This window comes from Sipha flava, unplaced genomic scaffold (genome assembly GCF_003268045.1).
Source record: "Sipha flava isolate LNK unplaced genomic scaffold, YSA_version1 1_pilon_pilon, whole genome shotgun sequence".
Taxonomy (NCBI): Eukaryota; Metazoa; Arthropoda; class Insecta; order Hemiptera; family Aphididae; genus Sipha; species Sipha flava.
This window is the reverse complement of record NW_020272783.1, coordinates 4,589,341-4,614,322: the sequence shown is the minus strand read 5'-3', so window position 1 is coordinate 4,614,322 and position 24,982 is coordinate 4,589,341. Positions and strand designations below refer to the sequence as shown.

General features: G+C 24.6%; 5 protein-coding genes across 7 annotated transcripts; 3 read left to right on the top strand and 2 right to left on the bottom strand.

Annotated features, from left to right (window-relative positions):
- The first annotated feature begins 877 nt into the window (after nucleotides 1-877).
- Nucleotides 878-9,389, top strand: LOC112681934 (putative 1-phosphatidylinositol 3-phosphate 5-kinase). Of its 2 annotated transcripts, XM_025552307.1 has the most exons (25): nucleotides 878-1,109; nucleotides 1,460-1,564; nucleotides 1,645-1,834; nucleotides 1,905-2,154; nucleotides 2,221-2,430; nucleotides 2,660-2,832; nucleotides 2,906-3,016; nucleotides 3,087-3,243; nucleotides 3,333-3,494; nucleotides 4,194-4,392; nucleotides 4,456-5,100; nucleotides 5,154-5,306; nucleotides 5,826-6,100; nucleotides 6,168-6,420; nucleotides 6,497-6,672; nucleotides 6,741-6,922; nucleotides 6,983-7,102; nucleotides 7,167-7,577; nucleotides 7,636-7,757; nucleotides 7,819-7,964; nucleotides 8,047-8,125; nucleotides 8,193-8,373; nucleotides 8,470-8,796; nucleotides 8,857-9,018; nucleotides 9,127-9,389. In XM_025552307.1, exons 1-25 carry the CDS (start codon nucleotides 951-953, stop codon nucleotides 9,327-9,329), a joined length of 5,151 nt encoding a protein of 1,716 aa, XP_025408092.1. In that variant the 5' UTR covers nucleotides 878-950; the 3' UTR covers nucleotides 9,330-9,389. The 2 variants fall into 2 exon arrangements, with proteins under 2 accessions (XP_025408092.1, XP_025408093.1); XM_025552308.1 differs by lacking the exons at nucleotides 878-1,109; nucleotides 1,460-1,564; nucleotides 1,905-2,154; nucleotides 2,221-2,430 and having other exon boundaries at nucleotides 1,745-1,834.
- A 1,045-nt stretch (nucleotides 9,390-10,434) lies between these two features.
- LOC112682039 lies at nucleotides 10,435-13,211 on the top strand. Its single transcript, XM_025552492.1, has 3 exons — nucleotides 10,435-10,743; nucleotides 10,810-11,017; nucleotides 13,065-13,211. The coding sequence occupies exons 1-3, from the start codon at nucleotides 10,635-10,637 to the stop codon at nucleotides 13,105-13,107; spliced, it is 360 nt and encodes a 119-aa protein (XP_025408277.1). The 5' UTR covers nucleotides 10,435-10,634; the 3' UTR covers nucleotides 13,108-13,211.
- A 44-nt stretch (nucleotides 13,212-13,255) lies between these two features.
- On the bottom strand, nucleotides 13,256-15,109 carry LOC112682087 (glucose-fructose oxidoreductase domain-containing protein 1). Its single transcript, XM_025552558.1, has 2 exons — nucleotides 14,979-15,109; nucleotides 13,256-14,450 (listed from the first exon to the last, which is right to left on the bottom strand). The coding sequence occupies exons 1-2, from the start codon at nucleotides 15,007-15,009 to the stop codon at nucleotides 13,327-13,329; spliced, it is 1,155 nt and encodes a 384-aa protein (XP_025408343.1). The 5' UTR covers nucleotides 15,010-15,109; the 3' UTR covers nucleotides 13,256-13,326.
- A 138-nt stretch (nucleotides 15,110-15,247) lies between these two features.
- On the top strand, nucleotides 15,248-17,541 carry LOC112682086 (caspase-3-like). Its single transcript, XM_025552557.1, has 8 exons — nucleotides 15,248-15,594; nucleotides 15,667-15,812; nucleotides 16,174-16,315; nucleotides 16,384-16,551; nucleotides 16,614-16,843; nucleotides 16,908-17,059; nucleotides 17,187-17,296; nucleotides 17,378-17,541. Exons 1-8 carry the CDS (start codon nucleotides 15,460-15,462, stop codon nucleotides 17,504-17,506), a joined length of 1,212 nt encoding a protein of 403 aa, XP_025408342.1. The 5' UTR covers nucleotides 15,248-15,459; the 3' UTR covers nucleotides 17,507-17,541.
- A 312-nt stretch (nucleotides 17,542-17,853) lies between these two features.
- Nucleotides 17,854-23,255, bottom strand: LOC112681992 (corepressor interacting with RBPJ 1). Of its 2 annotated transcripts, none has more exons than XM_025552407.1 (7): nucleotides 23,055-23,254; nucleotides 20,517-20,611; nucleotides 20,296-20,445; nucleotides 19,857-19,957; nucleotides 19,555-19,730; nucleotides 19,126-19,202; nucleotides 17,854-18,003 (listed from the first exon to the last, which is right to left on the bottom strand). In XM_025552407.1, the coding sequence occupies exons 1-7, from the start codon at nucleotides 23,124-23,126 to the stop codon at nucleotides 17,874-17,876; spliced, it is 801 nt and encodes a 266-aa protein (XP_025408192.1). In that variant the 5' UTR covers nucleotides 23,127-23,254; the 3' UTR covers nucleotides 17,854-17,873. The 2 variants fall into 2 exon arrangements, with proteins under 2 accessions (XP_025408192.1, XP_025408193.1); XM_025552408.1 differs by lacking the exon at nucleotides 17,854-18,003 and adding an exon at nucleotides 18,797-19,021 and having other exon boundaries at nucleotides 23,055-23,255.
- Between the last annotated feature and the right edge of the window lie 1,727 nt (nucleotides 23,256-24,982).

Here is a 24,982-nt window from a genome sequence, read left to right as displayed (position 1 = left end):
ACATAATCCATAGTTATTTTTTTTATTATCAACACGAGTTATCAGTAAATTTGTAAGACAAGAGACAACACGTTTATTTTGTTTACTATACACATTTTTAGCATATAAACATATTAATATTAATGTATAAATATACAGTATACCTAAGAATCAATTTAATGTTTGAAAAAATGCAGTACCTACTTAGGTATAATGGCTTGAGGATAATAAGAAAATATATTTGTAAACCTAAATATTGTAAATAGAAAGATTTTAGCGATTTGAATTCAGCCTACTATATGTTTTACCTAAAATCGCCCCTTGACTATCCAAAAATTGATCTTAATTTCGTTTTAAAATTTAAAAGTTAAAAGGTCTTATGGAAATAAATTTGAGGATTTCAAATCTCAACTGTCAATTTCAGAGTAATCGGAAGGACAAGTAATAAGTTTAAGATGAAACTAACTGATATAAAATAAAAATTGATGTAATAATGTAAAAATGTTGTATTTTTTTTTAAATAAATATTTCACGAAATTGGCTATTAAATTTAAATCACTTGTATTATAAGAACTAAAGAACTGTGTGTTCTACGAATTAAAATCACAGAGGTAAAATGGTTCCTATAAGTTACAACCCTTATTATTTCGGGCAAATAACTTAAATAAGAATAGTTTTTTTTTTTTTTTTATTCACATAGGTAATTTTTAAAACCATACTTATTATTGTAAATCCAAAGTTCTGAGCACCTGTTATCAATTATATTATCACTATTAGTATATATTTCGACAATTATTATCAGTTAAAAAATAAAAACTTTAATAGTTTATGAATAATCTATTATATTAATATTTGTTAAAATTAATTACACTTTCATTATTTACGTTTTCATTTTAAATCATGAAGATCGACTTAAAGTAAAAAGTTTATATTTATTAATTAATCAAGCCATATCATCTTAATTTTTAATCATGACAAATCTCTATACAACAACGGAGTTGACGGAATTTACTCCTTTGAGTCCTGAACAAGAACAATCATCTGTTGGCTCTTTTTTTGCCAAAGTATTCAGTTTTAAGACAAGCCCAACAGATGCCAATGACAATACTGCTCCACCTGTTGTAAATAATGTAAGTACAAATAAAAAAAAATCCATGTCAGGTAGGTAAATTATACCTATTTAAATAGAATAAATATAAAACAATTATAAATTAAAGTACTTGAAAATAGTTTAATCCAACATACAGAAATTTAAAAAAAATTAGAAATTGTGAAAAATACAGATACTGTTTTGGAACAATTATAATTACTATTTTTTTATTATTGTAATGTTACTTGAATAAAATATGTTAATGAGCATTGATGTACAATTTTATTTCATAGTATAAGTATAATTTATAAAATAGTTTTTATATATTACTATTCATTTTTCAACAATTATTTATTTTATGTAAAGTATATTTAATTTTTATGTGATTAGGATCAAACTGAAAAAGATACTTCACAAGCTCTGGCGGCTATAGATGGAAGAAATTTACCAAATATTTTAAAAAGAGTTGGTAATCTATTACCAATTCGGTCAGGAGTAGGTTAAATTTTATAATATTTAAAAGTATTTTATCTAACAAAAATATACATCATAAAAATGTATGTTTGTGTTTAAAGGATTATCCATCTTATAGAAATACTGATTTAAAACAGTATTGGATGCCCGATTCTGTAAGCAAAGAATGTTATGATTGTTGTGAGAAATTTACAACTTTTCGAAGACGTCACCATTGTAGAGTATGTGGACAAATATTTTGTTCAAAATGTTGTTATGAAGAAATACCTGGAAAAATAATGGGATGCTCTGGTAAGATCATTTGATTTTATTTAATATTTTATGTTATAACACTAGGATTTAAAATAACATTATTCTATAGGAGACCTCAGGGTTTGCACATATTGTTGCAAAGTAGTATTATCTTATTTACAGTCTGCTGCTAAAGATGTAGTATTATCCCCTGATTTAGTATCTCTTAGAAATGAATTACAATTAAAATTAGGCAATCATGAAGCTTTAACCAATTCTAATGTATCCACAAAGTATTTTGAAAATATAATTGAACCGACAAATTCACCAAGTAGAAAGGTTTCTGTAGGATATCAAGAAGAAAATTTTGCATTATCCAGGTAGATTGATATTATATCTAATGTTTCCAATTTATTATTTTTAATTAAAATTTTTTTTTTCGTTAGATCAAGTACATTAAGTAGTTTATCACCAATAGAATCTGTTGATGATCAAAATATTTCTCATAATCTAAATAATTTGTTTGAAGAAATGTCACAAATAAATGGTGGATTACATTTAAAGACACACCGATATCATTTAAGAAGTTACCATTCATGTTTTCTTGGACATAATTTAATAGAATGGTTACTAAATCATGGGAAAGTTACTAGCAGGTAAAATTAACTAATATTTTTGTTTTGTCAAAAATTTCTAATGAATTATGATAAACATACAAATCTAATAATTCCAGAGTTATGTAATATATTAATATTGAGTTGTTATAAAATGGTCAGTGATATTAATGACCCAATATATCCTCTTTAATTAAGTCAGTAAAAATTTAAGCCACTGATTTACCAATATTTTTTTGATACATGTATTTGAATATATATTTGTATTTAGAATGCATGGCACAGCAATCGGACAAGTACTTTTAGATGCTGGATATATAGAAGATGTTATGGAGAATCAAGGAGATTTTGTTGATGGAAATTCATTGTATAGATTTTGCTCAGTGCTTCCCAATCAGTCTAGTAAAAGTATGAAAATTACTTCTACAAAGTCTAAGGTTTATGGTAATTAAAATCAATTTATTAGCATAAACTTATATTTATATTATTATTTTTTTTAAAAACATATTTTTTATAGAAAAACAAAACTCAAATCTCTCTAATGGGAGTTTTAAATTAGATTTAGATCTGCATAATAGTACAGTTCAAATTTCAAAACCAAGTTCTCAAAAATTGAAACAAAATTCAGGTAAAATGATTACATTTTTTTCTAATAAATAATATTATTTAAAATATATAATATAATATTATAATTTTAGTTGTTGAGCCACGACCTATAGATATATTAATAAAACAAATACTTGAACTAATTTTCAACACTTATCAAAGCAATAATTTTGGAACTATGAAAACATGGAGTTCTCCTAAAAAACTAGGAGATGAAAATAATGAAGCATATACTTTCAATAACTTAACGTAAGTAATTATCTTAAAATTATTTGTTTATATTAAAATGTTTATGTTATATTTTTATTAACTTCTATATTTTTGACTTTTATTTTTAGAAAAATATTTGAAGAACATAAATTAAATTTTGTTAAACAAATGTTGGAAAAAAATGAACTCTCTAATAATTGGGTAGACACTTTAATAGCTCTTTCTAATTTAGTAATTTGTGAACTTTCGCCAGATTTATCAACAGATTCAGACAATATGAGTATTTGTCAGTATGTATTATATTTTTATATTATTATTTTTATTTTTATTAAATAACTGAGCTATTTTTGTCTTAATAATTTTTTTTGCTAAAAACTTACCTTACTGGTAAATAAAGGAGGGAGGGAAACAGTAGCTATTTCTTCCCTTGAGATGGTTATCTCCTGTCTGGTGAATGAAACCAGCAGAGGTCAGATTTGAACTGTGAACCCTGTGTGTTTATTTACATCCTACTCAGCCAAGACACCCCTCCTATTAAAAAATCTCATAATTTGCTTAAAAATCAAAATATAAAAAAAAACCTTAGCATCAGACAGATCATATTTTTCTCTTTAAGTTTGATAATAGGTCAGTTTATTTTAATATTAAAGCAATACAACATAAAATTGGTTTTACTGAACAAAGATTTGTTAAGTTGTATAATTGTAAACATGACTATCATGTAATCATGGTAGTACATTAAATAAAAATGCAATAAAATGTAAACTTTTTTTTTTTTATTTAAATCTCAAAAGTAATTTTGTATAAAGCTGTCAAAAAGCTGGGTACAAAATTTGAAATTTCCATTTGTATAAAATAAAATCTATCTTTCATTTATTAAATAATTATTATTGTTTATAGTAACAATGAATTTTATCATACATAACTGATGAATATTTTTTTTCTTTAATTTAAATATTTTTAGTTACATAATATTGATTTTATTTTAGTTATTTACAAATAAAAAAATTAGAAGGAGGTGAACGAAGTGATAGCTGTATTGTAAGTGGTATTGTTTGTTCAAAAAATATTGCTAACAAAGCTATGGCATCAAGAATTTCTGGACCTAAAATTTTACTGCTTCAGTGTTCAATCATTTACCAGCGTGTCGAAGGAAAACTATTATCATTAGAACCTGTTATCATGCAAGTTAGTAAATTAGTAACTATATTGATAATATTGTATTTTAACTTCAACCTTATATATATATAGGAACATGATTACTTTAGAAATATTGTGAACCGTATTGTATCAATGAAACCTGATCTTGTCTTAGTTCAAAAAAGTGTATCTAGAATTGCTCAGGAACTTTTTAATCTAATGGGTGTAACATTAGTATTAAATGTCAAGGCATCTGTATTAGAGCGTATATCTCGGTGCACTGGTGCAGAAATATTAACTTCAGTTGATGCACATATGGGTAAACCAGTATTAGGAACATGCCAACAGTTTTATGTTGAACATTTTGGAAACAAAGCATTAATGTTTTTTGAAGGATGTCCAATGCCAGAACTTGGATGTTCAGTTTTACTTAGAGGCACTACTAAAAACCAGTTAAAGATATTAAAATCTATACTTAAACAATTAATATTAATGATATATAATTGGAAGTTAGAAAAATCATATTTAATGGATCAATTTGCATCACTACCAGTAAAAAATAAGCTTATAAGCGATCCTTTGATTCCCGAACAAAATTTATCAATTTTATCAAATTCTATTAGTATAAACGTTAATGATGAAACAGAATTGTTTGAAGTAAACAATTTACAACTTAAGTCAACTGATATTGAATTAGAAAATAAATTTCAATATTTTTTGAATTCAACAATATTGTCAATATCACCAGTTGTTAATGTAAGTAATATAAATATAAATAATGCATCCAATTTAAAATTTTTATTATATAGTTTTCAGTACCATACTTGGAATCAGACATAGGAAAACACTGTAAGTTGAGAAAATATTTTTCAAAACATATTTATGTATCACAAGTTCTCAACAATATGAAATCGTTTACTGATTACCAACAAGAAAATGGTCAACCAGAGTCAGAAATAAATGTAATTATAAATTCATTAATTTTTTGTACTGAATTTAAAGAATTAAGTTTTCAAATGAAAGGTTATGTTAAAGTTCATACTCTAAAATTTTCAAATTATATAGTGTTATAATAATTAGTATATATATTAAAAACATTTCAGATTAAAAAAATTTTATTTTTATCAAAATCCTACAAGCAAGTTATTTAATATACTCAATTATAACTTGTAACTTATATAACTTATAGTAATTGTTATTGGATTATTCATAAATTAATTACTTTAAAAACATATCAAATTTACTTCTTTAAAAAATTAAAAGATAAATGTTATTTGTTATTTATACTTTTTTTTTATAAAATTTTAACTTTCTAGATGATCAGTTACTAAATAAAAAATAATTAAAATAAATAAATAAATAAATAAATTTAATTAAAGGTATTTTAAATCTAACCCATGGTTTTAATTGTTTTTTTAAGTGAAAAACAAAGACTGTTTCCTTTTATTGTTATAATATAGTTAAATTATTTGTCTCTGTAGTTAAAACCAAAGCATGACTTTGTAACATCTAAACTAACCGATGACATAAATAGTGATGAAGTACAAAGTTTATTAGCTTTGTTTCGAGCTCAAGGTGGTAGAATATTACATAATCAAACAGAAAAATTGTCTACAAAATCTAAAAAAAATAGCTATCCAAAAAAAGAAAAACTTGTTGATATATTTGATCCAGTTAATCATCAAAGATTACCAGTGATGTTCTATAGTTTTTGTCCAGAATCAAATAATGCTCCTTCATTCTGTGTGGAGCCTAGGTAAGAAAAATTAATTAAAAAAAAAAAAAAAAAATTTACCAATTTTTAATTTTAATTTTTTTTTTAGATTAGTATTCATGGAGTTTTATGGAGTTAATGATATTTGTTTGGGTAGATTTTTAGAAAGATACTGTTTTCGTGAAACTTATGAATGCCCATCTGAATCATGTGATAGTCCAATGAATAGACATGAACGACGTTTTATTCATGATAAAAGTTTTGTTAGACTTTTGTTATCTAATATAACTGGTCATTTAATTGAACCTCCATATAACGAAAATTTAATTTATACTTGGTCTTATTGTAAAAAGTGTTTTTGTGTTAGTAGAATTTATTTAATTAAAAAAATAATAATAATAGTAAATTGTCTAAGCAACCGATTATATTTTTATTTAGTTGACACCTGTTGTTCCAGTCTCAGATGATACTTGGTCATATTCTTTTGCTAAATATCTAGAATTAAAGTTTCATTCCCAGGAGAGTTCATGTCGAGCATTAATTGATTGCTGCCATTATTTAAATAGAGACTTTATACAATTTTTTGTTTATAACAAAACAATAGCATCATTTGAGTATGACAAATTATTTTTTCAATTTTAACTAATTTAAATTATTTTAAACTTTATTTTATCTATCATAGAAATATAGATATTAAAATGTGGGAAATACGGTTACCTAGTTTAAAACTGAAAATTATGTATATCAAAGTAAACCAGTATCGTCCTGATACATTAGAAGAGGTGAAACAGTGGACATTAATGGGACATGAAATATTTAATGCAATTTCAACAAAAATTTGTTCTCTATCTACGGAAACTAATGGTATTATAAAATATATTAACAAATCAATTTAATGAAAAATAAAATATGTAATATTTTTAGCTAATTTTCTTCCATTAAAACAACAGTTGCAAAAAGATCAGGGATTATTTAAACAAAGAGTAGATGATATACAACTCCGAATTACTTCTCCAACATTAACTGATAAAGATACAAATTATGGTATTTATTATTTAACTATATTCACTTATACTAATAGTTTAATACTTATTAAGTATTTTATTAGGAACAATGTTGAATACAATATGGAAGTTAGATGATTCAATTGTTTTATTAAAAAAAGCTGTAAGTGAAACTATAATAAATTGGAATGCTAGATTAATTAAAATAGAAACAGCCATTAAAAAAGAAGATAAATCTCAGAAAAAAAGTGAAAGTAAATCAAATACAATATCTGAAGTATTAGAAGAAGTTATGAATTCTGAATGTTATTCAAATCACTATTTTATTGAAGAACATAGTATTACCAGTCATTTAAGCCAGCATTCATTAGTTTCTGATTCAGAAATAGCTGCTGAACATGATTTTGAAAATTTAAATGATTCAGAATCGTATCACAGTGAAAAATGTTATTTAACTGTACCACAGGCTCAAAATGATGTTGGTACAGACAGTGACAGTGATGCAGTTGATGATTGTTAGTATATCACTAAAATATCATAATTATGTAATATAAATATTATATTTTTTTTTAGATGATAATAATGTACATAATGAACACAAATCTCAATTATCTATATCTCAAACTGATAAAAAAAGTGTCAAAACAATTTTGTCACAGTTTTTACCTTCATCCACTCCATCTGCAATTATTCCTGTTCGTATTTACATTACCATTATACAATTGTTCATATTTTTAATTATTTTTATCTTTTTAGAATCCAATTGAAAGTACAGAACATCATGTATTGAATATACACTGTCGTATACCTATATCGATTTATGAAAAAGAACCTAGTTCTATTATTGCATTCACATTAAGTACATCATTTTACCAAAACAAAATATCAAATACAGAATTAATGTAAAATATTAATTATTATTTTATTAGTATTTATACACCAATTAAATAATAAATATAATTATACATAATAATTTAAATATAGATCAACTGTTGAACATGTTGAACAAGAAAATGATCACAAAGAAATAGATGATAAATTAAAGTCTAAACAACATATTGAAGTATACAATATTTTTAATATTATATTTTTTTAGAAAAATTTAAATACTTTTTGTTATTTACTTATAGATAACATTCTCAGATACCACAACTAATTTCTATGTTAAGATATATTTTGCAAAACAATTTGCGAAATTAAGAGAAACATTTTTTGTATCTGGAGAAGAAATGTATGTACGTTCATTATCAAGATGTATTTCATGGTCAGCTAGAGGAGGGAAATCCGGCTCAAATTTTTGTAAGACAAAAGGTAATTTAAAATTAATTGATTCTGGTTTATAATACTCCATATTTTTATATTATGTATTTACCTACAATGAGTCTATAATACAATATTTATTATTAGATGATAGGTTTGTACTCAAGGAAATGTCTCGTTTAGAGATAATGCCTTTTTTGGAGTTTGCGCCACAGTATTTTGCTTACATACATTCACGTCAGACAAATAGAAGACCTACTCTGTTATGTAAAATTGTAGGAGTTTATAAAGTAAGATATCGTAATACCGATAAAGGGTCATCATTCAATTCAAACTTACTAGTGATGGAGAATCTATTTTACAATAAAAATATTTCTCATATATTTGATCTTAAAGGATCAGTAAGAAACAGATTAGTTGATCCAAGCTCACAAGATGGAGAGATTGTATTATTAGATGAGAATCTTATTAAAAGTAAGATTACCTAATTGTTAATAAACTTTTAGTAATGATAAATTATGTTTCTTTTTTAAGTGTCATGTGAATCACCATTATATGTTCACCCTCATTCCAAAATAATTTTAAATCAAGCTATCAATGACGATGCAGAATTTCTTACTACACAGCTTGTCATGGACTATTCGCTATTAGTTGGCTTGGATGAAGACTCAGGCGAATTGGTTTTAGGAATCATTGGTAATTTTTAATAATATTTACTCAAAGAGTTCAGACATACAGATAAAATATAACTATTGTTTTTTATAAGTTACAGTTGTGAATTGATCAATTTTATTTTTATTATAGATTACATCCGTACATTTACATGGGACAAGAAAATAGAAACTATGGTGAAAAAGTCAGGACTCCTTGGTGGTCAAGGTAAATTGCCTACAATTGTTTCACCTGAAGAGTACAAGAATAGATTTGTTGCTGCGATGAATTTGTATTTCTTATCAGTACCCAATAGATGGACTGGCATGGCTAAGGGCTTTGAACATCGTTTTTAATTTAAGTTAACTAGTTTTATTTTAACTTTCTGTGATATTATTGAAGTTTTATAAACAAATTATAATTAAAATAATTTATTTTTATTTTTATGTATTATTTTATACTAATGATAACATAAAAATAAAAGAAATTAATTTACCAATTTATAGCTTCAAAGCAAATAGATATTACTATATAAATTGGTTTTATTTTTAAATATTGATTTTAATATATGTCATATTTAATTTATCAATGATACAATAAAAATAAAAGATATTAATACATAAATTTATAGCTTTAAAGCAAATAGATAATTAGTATATGAATTGGTTTTATCTTTAAGTGTAGATTTTAATAAATGTCATATTCAATTTATTAATGATACAATAATCTATATTTATATTATATTTTCAGTTTTCAATTAAATTATTTATTATATTTATTATTATATAAATATTTATTCAGTATTCAATGTTAAAAAAATAAAAACATTTATAACATTTTATCTTTAATTATTTTAAATGTCAAAAATATTATTAATATTTATCAAGTTTTAGTATTTTAATACAAAAAAAAAAAAAAATATTATGATTTAAATAAAATCATAAATATTTATTAATTTGAACCATTAGTTAAATGTACTAAAAATATATATTACTATATATAATAATAATGTATATTTAATTAATGTTAGAACTTAATTCAGAAAATCATACATACTATATCATAGAGTAATTATACTATATGTAATAGTACTATACTAAATGGAGAATAAGTGTTAGTTATATACCTTGAGTTATTTTTTTTTTAATATGAATCTTACAAGGAAAAACATTTCAGGTGGGGTCTGGTCTTTCAATGCCATGACTAATGATTAGGGCTCGGGTGTTTAAGCACTTATAATTACTGTAATATGTATACATTTATGCGATAAAAAAAATTACCAAATATACACGAAAAAAACAAAATTTGCATTTTAGCTAGAAATAAATACTAAAATATGCAAAATTGATCCATGAATCGAATAACCTATAACCAAGGTGTATTGATAACAATAATAGGAAATAATATTAACTGATAGTGAAATATCTAGTGTTCATGATCATATCAGAGAATATTCTGTGATAATATTATCGTTGTATGCTTTACAAAGTAAATATTTTTTAAGTTAAAAATTAAATTAAATCATCACATTTCAAGAAAGCTCAATGTTATTATCTACTCTGTTTTAATTATTTAATCATTCTTTATAATACCAATTTTGTGATCACGCTAACCAAATATTTGTGAACAAGTAGAGAATACGTATTATAATAAATTTAATCATGAGTAATAAAAAGCTTTTGATTTCACCATGTCCTACTGTACCAGTTGAAGAAGAAATTGAAGAAGATTTGAAAACTATAGATGAAACAGAAACTCCATTGTTGACAGGTGAGTAATTGTATAGCTTACATATTTTAAAAATTGATAAATAATATTAAATTAAATTTATATTAGATGATGCTAAGGTCTTGTTGGAGTCTATTGGGACTGAAGTAGTTAAGACTGAAACACAAGAAACTGCTCAAAAGCTTGTTGATAATGTAGATGAATTAGAACAAACAATTTCAGCATTGGATAAGAAGTATACTGAATTGGTGACTTGTGAGAACGAATTAGAAAAAATTGAAGAAGAAATTGATAAACAAATTAAAGAAATGACTGAGTATGACATTTTACATTTAATGTATTAATATAATCAGTTTGTTAAAAAAAAAAATTAGATAACATAATACTAACTCCCAGCATTTAAAAGACAAACCAATATATTTTTTGTAATCATTTGAACAGTGATAACATGTTTGATTATGGCAGTGACTCTCAACCTTTTTTTGTTCACGGCACACTCATGCACTGGACCACAACTGGCTAAGCCAAATCCAGTAAGGTTTTAATCGTGCAGTGTACACTATACAGTTTACCTACATAGGTATCATAGAGTAATATACTCTATGATAGGTATATATCTGCAGAATTAATTGACATTTAACTGTTTTATCAATCGGTATTTTCAAATATCAGACATTTTTCGCCGCACATCGATTGAGAACCACTGAATTATGGAATTAAAATCAAATTTTTGTTATTATATAAGTAATTTATTACTTATATAAAAACAAAAATTATTATTAAATATAATAATTATATTTAATAATATTTAACAAAAAATATTATTAAATATTTCTAATAATATTAATTTAAATAAAGTATAAAGTATGCAAATAACAGTTTTCACCAGTAATATTCATGAATTAAATGTATATATTTATAACACTTATTAGTATTTTTTGTTTGAGTTTGGAAGCGTTCATATATTTTTTATTTAAAATAAACACATGCAATATTCTATTATAATCATTATTAATACTTCTTTGTAATGAAATAGAAAACCTTGTTATGACAAAAGTGTTTACTGCTTTCTTGAGCCTAAAGACTGTAAGCAACAACTGTAGGACTTTAAGAAAAATAACTTTTTCAAAATCTTTTTGTTCTTTTTATCATATTATTTAAATAAATGATTAAATAAAAGATTTTTGATAACTTATCTTGTATTTAATAAATGTATGAAATCAAGCATATGACTCATTACAATTATTTAAAAATAACTGTTTGTAGTCTAGTTAAATTTCGTTAAATAAACCCAATATATAATTAATAATTATATACACATCTAAAAGTAAATATTATAATATTAAAATGCCTTAAAAATATTTTAAATGCTTTGTATAAATAAAGACATTATTTAATATCAAACTTCTCATGAATACTATACTGGGTACAAAGAAAATATTACAAATATTCCAAAATATTATTTCCTTATAGCAATTAATCTAAGCAGAATTTTAAAATTGAATAAATTTGATTTTTATGATTGATATAAAATATTTTAAATTGTATTAAGAATACATAGATTTAAATTAAATTATTATACACTGTTAAATATTAAAATAATATTATTTAATCCCCAGTCATTATTATTTATTATCAATCAATTTATATGTTTTATCTTAATTTTTCATAATGATATATATTTTATCATGTAAAAATACAGGTTACTGAGTTATTTGGTTTAGTAACATTTGTGGTAAAATAATTTTTTTTTAAATTTTGAGCTGAAAAAATAGTTTTTAAAATGCTAGTTAAAGAATTTTATAAAAAATTTTTAACAGAGAATCTATTGTCAAATACCTGCAAGATTATGACCTACCTTGTGCAAAATAATGTTATAAGTGTAACAGTGAAGTAAAATTGTACCAAAGAAATGACCGAGGAAAAATATAATGGAATAATATTTTTGATGCTTTCATTAGAGATATGAAATTATGCTTTGTGGATAATAATTTATAATTTATTATAATAATAGATTAAAATTTTTTTTATACTTTTAATATTATTACGGTAGACCACGTCCATTTTGGTAGATCATATATTTTTGTGATAGACTGCATATTGGGAGATAGCCGCCTTTTGGCTTAGAAGGGTACTATACTTCTCTTATAACTTCACTGTACATGGAATATTTGATTCTTATAGTATAATTTAAAATATCATTTGTATCATTAACTTAAAATAAAACTGTTATTTATTTTTGAACAATTCTTAGTAATAACTTTAATAATATAGATAATTCTAACAGTGAATTACATAGTTATTCTCAACTCCAATCCAAGTACAGTAATTTTATTTAATTGCTTAATTACTTTTTGTTTCAGCTACATATTTGAAATTCAATCAACTCCTCCTGCAGTAAAATAAACATAAGTAGATTTAATTAAGTGGATCAATTACTTCATTGTTTTATTTTATTAGAAAAATTAAAATATGTTATATACATTACATAACTATGATTAAAATGAGATCATGATAAAAATATAATTATATTTTGTTTTAAAAATGTATACAATAAAAATTAATTATTTAAGTAAAAATGCCAATTTTAACACTTAAATTATACTTTGTTTATATTTTTATGATCTACATAGACATGCCACTTTTTCTTACAGCAGCACTCAATAATGGATTTGGATCTGGTTCTTCGGTGATTACTTCTACTTTTATCCATTCTTTGTTTGAACTAGAAGCTCGTATTGCATCAATCACTGCCTGAACATACAAACTATCCTCAAAAGTCGCTGCAGATGAAACCGGTTCTTTAACCCAACCTCTTTTATCTTCAACTGGTAAAAAGGCCTCTCGTAAAGCACTTATCATTTTTAGTAAACCTTTCATACAAGGTCTGGGCATAATATCTGCAGAAACCACATTTATGGTATCTGATTTTTGCATATCTTCTACATCCAAGTACAGTACTTCATCTTTGTCCTTATATAAGTCTCCACCTTTTACTACTAGATTACCTTCAGTACCACACATGAGTACTTCTTGTATATATGTTCCAGATAAATGATTATTTAATGTAACTGTAACTAAAGACCTGTCAGTCATTTCCATTTGAAAAGTACAAAAATCTGGACTTGTCACTTGCCTAACACCAGTCATGCACTTAAAATCTTTATTAAATGTTTTAACAATACCATGTACTCGAATAGCTTTTTGTTCAGTTAAATATGTAACAAGGTCTATCACATGGCTACCAACTAATGTTAGAACACCACCACCCATAGTTTTATCGCATAACCAATTATAATTATCACCATACAAACGACCCATTTGTACTTTTACATCACATAAAAATACATTTCCAATTCTATTTTCACTGATCTGTTTTTTCATTTGAACAAATGCTGGTAAGAATCTTAAGCTATGATTGACAACTGAGATAAGTGAAGGATAATACTGTGCAGCATGAACCATTTTGATTGCTTCACTCTGACACAAACCAGCTGGTTTATCACACAGAACATGTTTTCCTATGCCTAATGCTTTAACAGCAATTTGTGCATGAAGATTAGGAGAGCAGACTATGAAGATAAGATCGACATCTTTCCTTAAAAGCACATTGTCAATTTTATTAGTCCAATAAGGTATTTGAAGACGTTTTGCAGCTTCTTCAGCTTCATTTATTGTACGACCCCATAATGCTTCTACTTTGAAACCCTTATCACGCAAAAAGGGGACAATTATTTCAATTACTTTGCCTGTTAATAAATAGAACATGTTGGTTAAACAATTTTTATTTATGAATAATTTAAAAGTTATATTTATTTATTTTTACCAAAAAGTTAAAATCTAATTGAATTTTAATAATTTGTTTCTATATAAACATGGATTTTCTACAAAAATTATTACAATATTAATAAAAACAGTTAAGTACAAGTTAAAAATAAATATGACTTGAAAGTATATTATTTTAAAATTTTTTTAACTATAATTCCTAATAAAGGTATGATTATAATGTTTAAATATTGCAAGGAACAACCAAATGTCTTAATCATAATACCTTTTGTCAATAATTAAAAGTATTAATTATTATATTAAATTGTAAAAACTTAATTTATTGGATTAAACATTAAATTATGATAGTTATTATTACTATCAGAAATGAGAAGTATCTATTTAAATTCAAATTTCAAAGGGTTTATCCTGTATATTTAATAAAATAATAAATTTAAATTTATATTATTTAATAAATAACATTAAAATAATTAGATGCAATTCAAAATTACCTGTTCCAAAAACACCAATACCTGGCAACATTATTTTGAAGAGAAGATGATAATACTAAATGTTATATATTTTTAAAGTAAATGAATAATTTAAATTTAAATATTTGAAAGCAAGTGACTTCTAAACTTTTTTAACAAAATCTGCATAACATTTTATTTCAAGGAGATTCTATTTTAATTTATTCATTTTTTTTTTTGTATTGAGTTGTTATCAATTATCATTATAAAACGATAATAATCATAAAACCACAGAATAACCATAGAATAACAACAATTGTCACTAATTTAGATTTTAACGTGATTATTTAGGTTTTTAATAAAATCGTGCTACTTACTAATTTACATTATGGTCAATTGTTGTTTCTTAGTGTTGCAAAATATTACCTTTCAAGAACAATGCTTATGAAAATTACTTAAGTTTTAGTATTAATATGTACATAATTTGTTCAATTGCTCAAATACTTACTTTTGCTCATTTACAATGGAAAAACAACATCGAGAGTTAATCAACAATAATATGTCAGATTTAGTATACTTTACATCTAATGTTGAAGCCATTGTAAATAATTTACTTGAGAAAAATATAATTAATAAATGGATGAAAGATTATGTTTTGGTATGAATTCCTTAAGCTTTTTTGATACACATGTACCTGTTTATCATGTTCAGTATTTTTTCATTTTTAAAGCGACCTAAGGAAACAAAACTTCAAAAACGTAATCTATATAAAGTGATTCAAGGACGTGGACCTAAAGCATTTTCAGCTCTTTGTAGAACATTGGAAGATACCTCTAATATAACAGCTCGCAACATCATATTATCTTCAAAATCAAGGTATATTTCATTATCATTTTTTAACATTTGTTTTTTAAATTTGTTGAATTTAAATCTTATATAATTACATTAAAAGCTTAATAGCTAAATTATGAACTTAATGATGAAATGTTCCTAATTCATCAATTGCTATTATTTGATTATACCTATCAATTATATTTATTGCCTAACGTTTTTACTGCTATTGTTGTTTTTAAATACTATTTGCTTAAATTTATTTGTAATTGTAATGTTTACAGTTTTGTAAAAGCTTATGTAAACTTACATATAAATTAGTTAAGAAAACCGAAATAAAATTTGTAGTATGCTGTTTTTATATTAAATTAGTTCTTGTTAAAGTTATTTGTTTTATGCATTTCAGCATCGAAACTACTGAATATAAGTCAGATGATTTATTAAACAATGAAATAAGTAATATTGATTTAAATAATGTTAAGCCGTATGTCAAGATTCATCCTCAACGTCGACGCATGGATGTAAATGATGAAAATTTACCTATCAGAGTATGGTTTATTTTAATACTTAACAAATATATTTTATTGTATTTTTCAACTAAATATTTATATGTTAGGCCTATCCTATGGGATCAAATCCAAAAGGTTATGCATTAATTCTCAATATAAACAAAATTATAAATAAGGAAGAAAGAACTGGTTCAAATGTAGATGTTGCAAGTTTAATGCAATTATTTAAAGGTCTTGGATATGTTATTGATCTGAAAGTAGATTCAACTGAAAAAGTATAAAACCAGTTACATATGTTAGTTTTTTTTCATTATATTAAATAACATTTTTTTTAAAGGAATTGAAGGAAATTATAAAACAGTTTGTTGAAAACTGCAATAAGGCAAAAATTGATTCTATTGTGGTTTTTATTATGAGTCATGGTGAAGCTGGAAAAGATTCTACCAGATCATCAGATATACTTACTGCAGATGGAGTTAGATTTAATACAGATTGGTTAGTTGAACAATTTGAACCCAACAAATCTAAAAGAAATGTACCAAAATTGTTTTTTGTACAAGCATGCCGGTAAGTCAAAACAAAATTAATTTGAAATTTTTGTTTATAAGATATTTACTAATAATATTTATAGGGGAGGTAATAGTGATCATGGATGGAAATCATTTGATAATGGTAATAATCAATTACAGAATGATAGTACTACCACTACTATTAATTCTTCTATTGGACATATTGTCAACCGACGATATGAAAATGTATTTATAGCTAACGCCACTGTACCTGGTATGTTTTTTTAGAAAAGAAAAACTATAATAACTGTAGGGATTAATCATAATTTATAAATTTATATATTTTTTAATAACTAAGTTTATTGTATATTTTTCATTAAACTCAATATTTTATTTTGTAGGGTATAATGCTAAACGTGATCCTGTAGAGGGATCATGGTTTGTACAAAAATTGTGTGAAGTAATTAGTGAAAATGCTTGGGAATTAGATTTGAACTCAATGATGAAAATGGTTATTTATATTGACTTTTATAATTAAAAAAAAACATGATTATTATTATTATGTGTAACTTATTTTTATTCTTTATTCCAGGTGGACACAGAAGTTAGAAAGCTGAACAGTGTAGAGCATGGATTTCAAACAACTGAGTGGACATATAGAGGCTTCAATAAGAAGTTTTACTTCAATCCGGGTCTGTACGATGATAATTCTGACCAATAAACAAATAAAGACTATTTAAACATACCTACTGATTATTTAAAATTAGAATTTTTTTTATAAATTTATTTAATTTTGTACTTTTTTTAAAATATGTTCTCTCAATATGTTTTTTTCCATATGTGTTCAGTGAATATTCTTATATATTCAATAATTTCAATTGAAATCAAGTTACATAAGAACCTATTTTAAATGTATATGTATTTGTGTTATCAGTAAGGGTCCATAAAAATATATTATTATTATTATATTATAATGAGAATTCTTTATTTAATAACCAAATTACAATTATAATTTTGTTATAACATTATAAATATATCAAAATATATTTACATACAAAAGAAAAAAAAATACAAATTATCAAACTGAATTAATCAGATGCATCAGAACTATTACTACTGCTTTGTTTTTTGTTTTTGTTTTTTTTCTTGGATTTTTTTTCTCGTTTTGAAATCAATTTTTGTTCTTTCATCATAATTTTGTCCATTCTATCCAAACGTCTAAAATATATACATTAATTATTTTGGATAATATTTAAGTATTTTAAAACGTTGACTGCCCATACGGCCGCCAGCGGCCTCACAGTCATTTATTTCTATAATGCTGTACGCATATTTCGGGTAAAATTCATAAAATGTACCGAGTGATATTATTAGAACCAATAAGGCTACAAATATGATTCTGATATCAATTGGTTTATTTTCATTTGAAGATTATTGATAAATTATAATAATAGTACGGCTGCCGGCGTCCTCATGGCACTATTATAATACGTAGTTTTATTAGACGCCATATGGCCGCCAGCGTGCTAATATCAAATTGTCCACTGTTATTAAGTTTTTTTATATTGTAAAAATGAGTTCTCGATCATAACAATTTAAAGTTTGTGACAAGTGTTATGCGGGAACTTTTAGATGACATATATGACGACTTCAGTTCTTTTAGTGAAGTTGAAGACTATATTGATAAAAGAGTTACAACTTTGTGTAAGAAATGTGATGTGTATACGTGTGTGGATTGTTTTATGAAAAATCATAAAAATGAAAATAATTAAGCAAATAACAAACATAATTTAAGTTATAATTGTTTTAAGTTTTAATTAATAAAAAAAAGGATTAATATTTAAATTTTTTAAAAAAAAATAGAAATTTATTTTAAATATATTGTTTGAGAAGGTACGGTCATTTTCTTTTATTTTATTAAATAAGATTTTTAAAGATCTCAATATTTAATTATTAAGTTTTATTAAAAATAAAAATTTATTTTAGAAATTTTAAGTAAAATATATTGTTTAATTTGATGTTCAGTAGGAGTAATAAAAATTATGACTAAAAAACATCGTATATTGGTGTGCAATATACTGATAGAATGGCAATTTCTTCCACTATTTCACATTTTGAATTAAAAAGGTATAATTGCAGTGCCAACATTTTTATTATGATTCCAAAATGTAGGGAATTTACGGCAACCCGCGGCTGTATGGCTTCCTACGAATGATATGGTGCGGCAGCCAGCGGCCTAAAAATTATCAATACGTAATTATTTTTATGCGGCCGTATGGCAGTCAACATGATAAATAAATTATAATTAAGAGTTTAACAATTATTAGTCAAATGTTATACTTGAGTAATTTCATTTTCTTCTTCCTAGACAATGTTTTCACGTACATGAACAGTTCTGTGTCACTGTCTTCTCCATTCTAAAAATAAAATAATAATATGACATTAATCAGAAAATTATAAGGAGAACATAAATAAAAATGATCACTGTATAAAGAATATAGATGTTTTATATTTAATAATTAATGAAAGGAATCTTTAAATACTGAAACTTCTTAAAAAGACCCAATTTTTAAAAAATGGAAGTTTCCTGAATTATTTATATTCCTATCACAACATTCTAAGATATAATCTTCTTTGAGTAAATTAGATAAAATTATATTTTGTAATATTTAAAAGTATTTTAGTCTTGTCATGAGTACTTCAAATTATACATACATATTTAATATTTTTTTGATTTAAAATAATTATTATATAGTAAAATTATCTTACCCCAAAAGATATTTGTTGTTGTGTAGAAGCAGCACTTTTTTTTAATGCCAAACCATCTTCTCGCATTTGTTTTATCAATTCTTGTGTTTTTATATTAGCACTGGTACCATTTGCTGATGACACATCTGTTAAAGCTTCTGATATACTTGCTTGATTGAATAAGGGACATTCTTTGTCTATGAAATATAAACATTTATAAATTTATAAATAAATCAAGGATGAAGAAGAATATATGAGAAAAACATTTTTTTTTTTTAACAAAATACAATTTTAATCATATGAATGCATGAAAATATGTGTACCAGTATTAATATGACCCCATTTATGGCATTTGATACATCGAACATTTCTCACTTGAATACCAAATGGCTGATCTCGAATTTCTTGATCACCTTTGCAATAACTAAAATAAGAATTGTTATACTATGATTGAATTTTCTATTAAATCCAGATATTTTACTCTATTTAATAATTATAAATAAAAAGTTAAGTAAAAAAAAAAATGTATCATATATTTTGAAAATAGCATAGAATATTTTGGTTATTATTTTTCTTATTTTAAAAATTAAAAATAATTTTTAACTAATACAAGTTAAACAATCTCCAAATCACATTATTATTGAAAATAGTAATTAGAAGAATTAACCTAATAAAATTTAACACTAACTCATATTGCAATAATTTTATTTAGATATTAAATCTTTTAAGTACATTTATGCACCATATTATAATATTTCTTACTCTTCTCTAGGCGCGTTAAATTTTCTTTGCCATTCAAATTTATACTCTGGCTCGTTATCTTCACGCTCTCTTTCTTTTTTTGCACCCGGTGGTGGTTCATACATAAAGTTCACACTTAACTTATCTTTACTTTCTTTTGAAAGTAGGGCTCTGGAAAATAAAACAAGTAGCATAATTTTATGTATAAAAATATAAATAACACTAAAAAATATGTACTATACTTATTATTATAGAGATCTTGTTCTTTTTCATATTGAAGACGTAATTCTTCTTGGCGTTTTTTATCTTTAACTGATTTTTGTTCAGCCATCCATACCTATGTAATTAAAATAATAAAAAGTAAAGATTTTAATACTTCGAGAATTAGAACTAAATTATATGATCCTAATCTAAACACATAATAATTTAGCAATAATAGAAATATTTTTTTTACAACCGATGGATTGGACAAAATAAATTCCTGTTCCAACATTTTTTGGTCTTCCAGAAGAATAGCCAAAAATAGTTTAAAAACAAATAACAAAATTATGATATCTGAATAGTTTGATAGTTAGGAGGTATAACAGTTATACAACATTTTAGCAAATTGTATTTAAGTTTTAATTTTTAGGTCTGTATGAAAAATATAGTTTAATATATACATATTTGACCATTTATATAGATTAGTATATTACATAAAACTTAATTTTTATATTTAAGATTGGGTTTTTGGCTGAATTTTACAATAAATTACATTTCAACTGGATAACCATATACTTAGCCATGGAAGCTAGTTATTAGCTACTTTAGTGTTATTATTAATTACATATCTAATGAAAAGGGTGTCCACGGCCAGGATTGGTCTAGCTTTATAGCTTGGCCTGGGCAAAATAATTTTGAACGGCCTCAATGGAACTTTATAAATAGGTATCTAATCAAATTATTGTTTAACTAAAAATAAATTTTCGTAACTCAAAAAACAATTTACAGACAGGTATATTTGAATATTTTTAGATTTAATGTTATACCTTAAATAAATCTAGTTTACACATAATATATCTTATCTATAATATTAATATAATGACCTACCTATTAAGATGAATTTTACAGCATAAAAAATTATTTGATTTTAATATGTTTATACATATTTAATTTTAATTGAGTTAGAACAGTGGTTGGCAACTAACGTCTCTTTTATACAGCCTGCAGTAAATTTCAAAACTAGCAAATGTCATTGAATATCATTTAAACCGGTGGCCTAGTTCAACCCTGTTTGTGGATAAATGCCGCTTTACTACCTACATCATATTATTATATAAAATTATTCAATTTTTAACATTATGTTAGATAAGCGAAAATTGAAAATTAAGATTATAAAAAAAAAATTGTATAGTAATAGCTATAACCAGCTGTTTTGTACTTATTATAAAACAATGTAAGTTAAATATCAGAAGGTGCACTGCCCTACCTGATTTATTCTTAGGGGAAATTTCTCCCTTGCCCCCCAGTTTACGCCTATGAGTTAATTAATTAAGTTTAATTTTTAGATTGAGGATATTTTGAAATTCATGACATCTTATAATTTGATTATTTAAAGCAGTGGTTCTCAACTTTTTTAGATTTATGTCACCTTGAATCACTAAAATAATAAGTAATCTTAACTATATATTTTAGAATTATTTGAGCTAACAATTAATGAGCTATAATACTACATAGCGACTGTAGAATAACTAACTAATAACTGGTTAAAGCAATAAGATAATCAGTAATTTAGCATTGTTGCAGGTTAAAATACTGCATATGTTTATCGGACCTAAAGATTAAATAAAAATAAAGATAACAACTTAAAGGTATGCTAACATGGCAAAAATATGATTTTATTTGAAAAAATGTATTATTTTCTTTTTTTTTTTCTTATTTAATGGACATTTTGTGTCACCCCTAAGCTAAATTCATTCAACTCTTGGGTGACATGTCACCCCAGCTGTGAACCAACAAGTAATAATAAATCTTTGTTTAAAATAAAACACCATAGAGTTTTTTTATAAAGTAATAATAAGTAGATAATTATTAATTATAATTGGAAAAGATTAGGAAAAAACTAGCGCCTAAAAGGATATCAGATGATATTAAGGCCAAATATGAAATATCAGACCCAAATTTGATTAATAACTATTTCAAAATAAATGTTGAAAAATGTAATTTAAGAAACAGGTATGAATATTTGTTGTTTGAGGAGACTGAAATTTCCAAACTCAATCAATCACTTAGACTACATCAAATAGGACAACTATGTATAATTTTTTCTTATAAATAGTTAGCCAGTCAAATGTGTTTACATAGCGAATGAATACAACAAAATCCAAATTGAATTTGTGAAATTATTTGTTATTCATATATTAAGAGAGAAATTCATAAAATGTTTAAGTCTTTTGATGAAAGGTAGCAAGCTTATTGATTGATGACTGAATATAAGACTACTTTAAGATGAAGATAACAGATACTCTTCAATTATAGAAGGAAATAAGAATCTCTTAAAACAAAATTTAATAGGCGTAAAATTGATTATTATTGTTGCCAATGAGCGAGTTCACATGTAGTCAAGCCTGAGGAATTTTAAAAGATACATAAAAAAAATTATAACGTTTTATATAAATAAAATACCAAAAAGCTTTCTAACTCTATTGTGTAATTATAAATAAATTAATATTATACTGAATTAATAATTATGTACAAGTATATTAAATCTATGGTATGAATGAATGATAAAAAATACTTACTCGTTTTAAATTATCTCTTGAAGCTGGATGAAAAAACTTTTTACACATATAATTGTTGAAACCCTTGCCCATTTTGAAAAATTTTGTTGGTGCCTTTATTAAAACAGTTTTATTTTATTTATTATTTAATTAGAATTAGTTGTAACCCCCATTAATAAAAAAAAATAATAATAAAGGCCCATTTGTAAGCAAAAAGCTTTCTGTTGTGATAACAGCTATCTACTCCCAGTGGGAGTCTCCCTCCATAGTAACAGTAATTATTATTATATTCCATTGTACGTTCAAATATTAGTATAACCGTTATACTATAACGGTTTTTTTTGCAGTGTCATTAGTTTGATCCAGTGCATTTTTTAACTAATTAACAAGGCGACACAAATGTTGTCCAGTGATTATACTCTGTCGACAATATTTTGAAAGATTGGGCGAAATAATGCGAAACAAACGTGTAATACTATAATCGTACCATGATATAATAAATTATTATAATAATTATTATATCATGGGTATTACATTGACTATTTTGAGAAAAACATTATTTGTCGTTCAATGAAAATTCTTTATAAAATGCACTGGTTCGATTTTAATCAGAAAAATAATTATTAACAACATAACTTAAAGAAAGTTAACTGAATATATTGTATCAAAATATATGTGAAACTTAATTCGCTTATTATTTCGTCTTATGGCGTATTAACGTTGTTTCTTTTCTTGGTAGGAAATTTTTTTTAAATTATACTATACATTTTAACATGTTTAATGTGTAAATAATTTATCTTATATAAGAAAAAGTTTAATAAAATTAAATTACAATGTTTTTTTCATCAATTCCGTATAGTTAGAAGCGCATTCAAGGAAAGGCAAAAGGGGCATTACCCTGGGTGCCAAAATTGTAGAAGCACATAAACATTTTTTTTGTTTGCCAGTGGCGGTCAAACGGGGGGGGGGGATAGATCCTTTCCATGACCTTTTTTTTAATACTTATATTTCATCCATATTATACATAATATAATATAGGTATTCATCTATTTTCTATTTAAAAAAATAAATATACTGTACTTATTAGTTATTATACAGTCTCTAGGTTGGAATAAAATTAACAGTAAACATAAAACACTAAAATATTAATTGAACAAACTTTTTAGGTTTTTTTCATTTCTTTTATAGTTAAATTATAAGAATATATGAAATTTAAATTTAGTATTTAATGCTTAGCATAATATATTATATTATTATATGAATTGTATAATTATATTATTTCAGAGTCGTCTCAATGGTTTAGCCACTATGGCTGTTCGTCATGGGGTTGTCAATATAACTGCAGACGAAGTACTGGATGAATTAGCAAAAAACCAGAAAAATAGATTTAATAATATAAATATCATTATTATAATATAATTTTCATGTTTAAAAATAAATGTTTTTATACATAGTTTGATCAGCTACATCCCTCCCCCCATTAAAAAAATCATTTGACCGCCACTGTTTCATGCCTAGAGGCTAGTTATATTGTAAAAACAGTACTTGATGCTAAATTACTGAGGCCATTCTGCGTTATATATATAGTCATAATATATTTAAGTTAATGGGCAAAAATAATATTGAACGACCATAAAATTATTTATTTGATAATCTTGATTGATTTTACGTAGAATATAATGGCCTAGTCTGGCTGTTGAACAGTAAACACGATTTAAAATGTAAATTTGTAATCTGTCAGATTGTGACTACGACTAAGTAATTAAATATCAGTTACCTATAACTTAATTTACTATTATTGTTTGTTTTTTTTTTTTTAATGGGTGTGGGTGCCTGTAAAATATTTGTCCTGAGCGACTTATCTAAATGTAGCACTGCGTATAGTGTATGGATCACTCAATAATTAATATTAATTTGTCGCGAGATGTTAAATTTTCATTGATCAGTAT